The sequence below is a fragment of the Cynara cardunculus genome, assembly GCF_001531365.2.
Source record: "Cynara cardunculus var. scolymus isolate 2C chromosome LG 15, CcrdV1, whole genome shotgun sequence".
In the NCBI taxonomy this organism is placed as follows: Eukaryota; Viridiplantae; Streptophyta; class Magnoliopsida; order Asterales; family Asteraceae; genus Cynara; species Cynara cardunculus.
The window spans coordinates 8,489,239-8,492,395 of record NC_037542.1 but is presented as its reverse complement, the minus strand read 5'-3'; the positions used below and the strand labels follow the sequence as shown (position 1 = coordinate 8,492,395).

Genomic DNA, 3,157 nt, shown 5'->3' with positions numbered 1-3,157 from the left:
AATATATACAACAGGGGCAAGTTCAAACATCAACAAAGTCAATACACAAAATGATAGAACGTCTATATCACATGTGAGTATGGAACAGTTTCCCAGGTGTGTGTGTGTGTGTGTGGCCTGACGACCTTGAAGGTTTGACCGTTCATTAATCACATGTGTTTTTTGCTCTAGTTATTGCCAACCGTTAATAAATTTTCTTTTTGGCAAAGAAAATACCATGGTAAAAAATCGATTGGTGATGGAAGTTGCTTATGTAGAAGACATTATCGACAAGAATCATGCAATTGAAATTGTGAGAGAATGTCTCATCGTAAATTGCAATTGGCCAAAGTTTTTGTTCGTTGAAAGTGGAAACAAGTGAAATAAAAATCAACCAAATATATGAATGAGAACTAAATATTAACAAATGAACTTATATTTTATTATTGATCACCTTATTTATAAAAGAAAACATAGTACTGCATATAGGAAAACAGAGTGAAGATGGAAAAAAATGTCCAACATTAATATGCATTTGGATTTGCAACGATGTATGCCTCGATAGCCTTGAAAGTTTTTTTGGTATATTCGTCAGCAAACTTAGCATTTTCTTCTGTAAATTTAGCAGGATCTTTGCACTTGTACACAGATGAGACCTTATATGTTGAACCGTCGTTAGTTGTAGAAGGTACAAATTTTGCGTGATAAGTAGCAGACTCTAGATTGTCCATCCATTCACCACCTTCGAAAATCGTTGTACTAAGAGAGAAATTAGTATGATCAATAGCATCAACTGTGAGCTTTGTTTTAGAGCCTGCATCAATCAAATGTTAATATGATAAGAAATATTTTAAAGAAGGTTTCTACACCCACATAACTAATTTAATAATGAATCGAACATGTTATATGTGTATGAAGTTGTCTACTCATTAAGCACCATCTTGTTGGAAATGAAATTACTTACCGTCAACGAAAGTAGTTTGTTGGATTGTTCCAATGCCTCCATCACCTTTGATGTAATCTATGGCCTTAAAAGATTCAGGCTCAACCTTCGGTGCAAGGTTGCGAAAATCAAGGAACGCCTTGAAAAGTTTGGAAGCAGAAACCGAAGAAGGAACCTCTAACTCACTTGTAACAACTGCCATAATGTATGATCAACTAATTAATGGATAGTTTATGGTAATGAAATGGAAACATGTTATTGTGGTATTTATAGGCTAAACCAAAAGGAATGACATTAAATATATGTCAACCAAAGACAGCTGGAATTAAATTAGCAATTAGAAAACCTAATTTCAATGCATTTAACCATCAAAGCACATCAAATTGGTTTGATTTTTAATATTAAACTAAATATCAAATTTTCAAATTGGTTCGAGGCTTAATAGATCACTTTTAGAGTAAATTACAACTTTCTTCCTTGTCGTTTCATATTCGTTATGAAGAACGTGTCTAAATCCTAAAATTCATTACTAGGGTCCTTAAGGTTTCATTTTCGCTACAAATTAGGTCCTTATTGTAACCCTATTTTTCTCCTACCATCTCGAATGACTTTAATTTCAGCGATGCCGTAATGGCTACCATACAACCTTTTTTTGGAAAACAATTAATCGAAAATATAATGAGTTACAACCATTAAAGTTGCACATAAGATAATGAACCTATAATATTGATTTATAACCTTGACATGATTGGGTCGTCATTAACATTTGATTTTGCTAAGTTTTGATGAACAAATTTGAATCCCTTCATCGGATCTCCATCATGCCTTCTTCTAATCTTTTAAACGAAAGTCAAAATCAAAAACTATACATCTTGTTTATAGTAGAAAGTGACCGGTAATTGCCTGTACTCTCAATGATATCAAAGTTTTTTATCTAATATACCATGTATTTATCCTTTTGTATTAGTTACAGTGTTCAATGTAAAATAATGACTAATACATGTAGATAAGTTAAAACATGTAGCCATGTATGACAATCACAACCATGGTAAAACACATAATTTCACCTACGCACATACATACTTTGAGTGAATGCAATGCAATAATATGGGATGGATAATACAAAACTTAATGGTATTTATTTTTGTAAATAAAGGTAAGTTACATAATGGACTGTAAGAAAATTAATATAAGTAACAAAATATCCAGAAAGAAGAAGACAATTAATGGATATTCCTTGCAATTTACGTCATTATTTAGCAATTCTATGAATTGCAAAAAGAGAATGTTGATACGTAATTTTGCAGAAAGTTACCCATCAACCAACGTGTTTTTTAAATGTCATCACAACTTCTTGTACTCTTTATATATTGATTGATGTTGTTATAACCTATTTATTTGGTTTGAAAGATTGGGTTATTTTCAAAATATAGAAGAAGTTAAAGGGTAAAATCTGAAAATTTAGTTTAAAATATGGGAAAAGTTTAAAAAAACTCAATAGACTTTAGTATTTGGAATGATTAAGTCCTTCGACAATTTTTTGAAACAAATAAGTCATTGGACATTCAAAACATGTTAACTAACTCGTTGGACAATTTTTTGGAACAAATAAGTCATTGGACAATTTAAAACATATTAAATAACTCATTGGACAATTTTTGAAACAAATAAGTAATTGGACAATTCAAAACATGTTAAATAACTCCTTAGACTTTTCTAAAACCTGTTGGATACATTCTTATGACTTGTACAATTAGTTAAAGTGGTAAAATAAAAAAGGTCCCAAAAAAAACCCAATGAATATTCATTTTTTGAACGATTAAGTCCCTAAATATTTTTTGAACCAAAAAGTATTTAAATTTATAAAATTAAACAAATATAACAAAAAAATTACTTACATTTACAAAAAAATAATTACATTTACAAAAGTAATTACATTTAAAAAAGAATTTTTTGATAAAATTTATATTATATAAAATTAATCTCAAACTAAAAAAATAAAAAAATTTAAAAAAAGTTATTATTAAATTTATTTTAATTAAAAATAAAATATATCACGTATGTGATTTTTTAAATTAAAAAAAATTTAAAAAGATTACTGGTGAAATTTATTTTAATTAAAAATAATATATTTTATAATTTTTTTTATTTTTTTAGTTTAAAAACTTTCTGACAAAATATATTTTCGGATTTTTTTCACTATTTTACCACTTTATCGTTCAAAATATGAATGTT

The 3,157-nt window shown here is 28.4% G+C and overlaps 1 protein-coding gene across 1 annotated transcript; it reads right to left on the bottom strand.

Moving 5' to 3' along the window:
• Positions 1-403: 403 nt before the first annotated feature.
• On the bottom strand, positions 404-1,128 carry LOC112528351 (root allergen protein-like). The gene is made up of 2 exons (XM_025139367.1): positions 944-1,128; positions 404-793 (listed from the first exon to the last, which is right to left on the bottom strand). The coding sequence occupies exons 1-2, from the start codon at positions 1,122-1,124 to the stop codon at positions 504-506; spliced, it is 471 nt and encodes a 156-aa protein (XP_024995135.1). The 5' UTR covers positions 1,125-1,128; the 3' UTR covers positions 404-503.
• Between the last annotated feature and the right edge of the window lie 2,029 nt (positions 1,129-3,157).

Coding starts and splice junctions, on each gene's coding strand:
- LOC112528351 (XM_025139367.1), bottom strand. CDS start 1,124: ATGGCAGTTGTTACAAGTGAGTTAGAGGTTCCTTCTTCGGTTTCTGCT. Junction 794..943: donor ACAAACTACTTTCGTTGACG/GTAAGTAATTTC, acceptor TGATTGATGCAG/GCTCTAAAACAAAGCTCACA.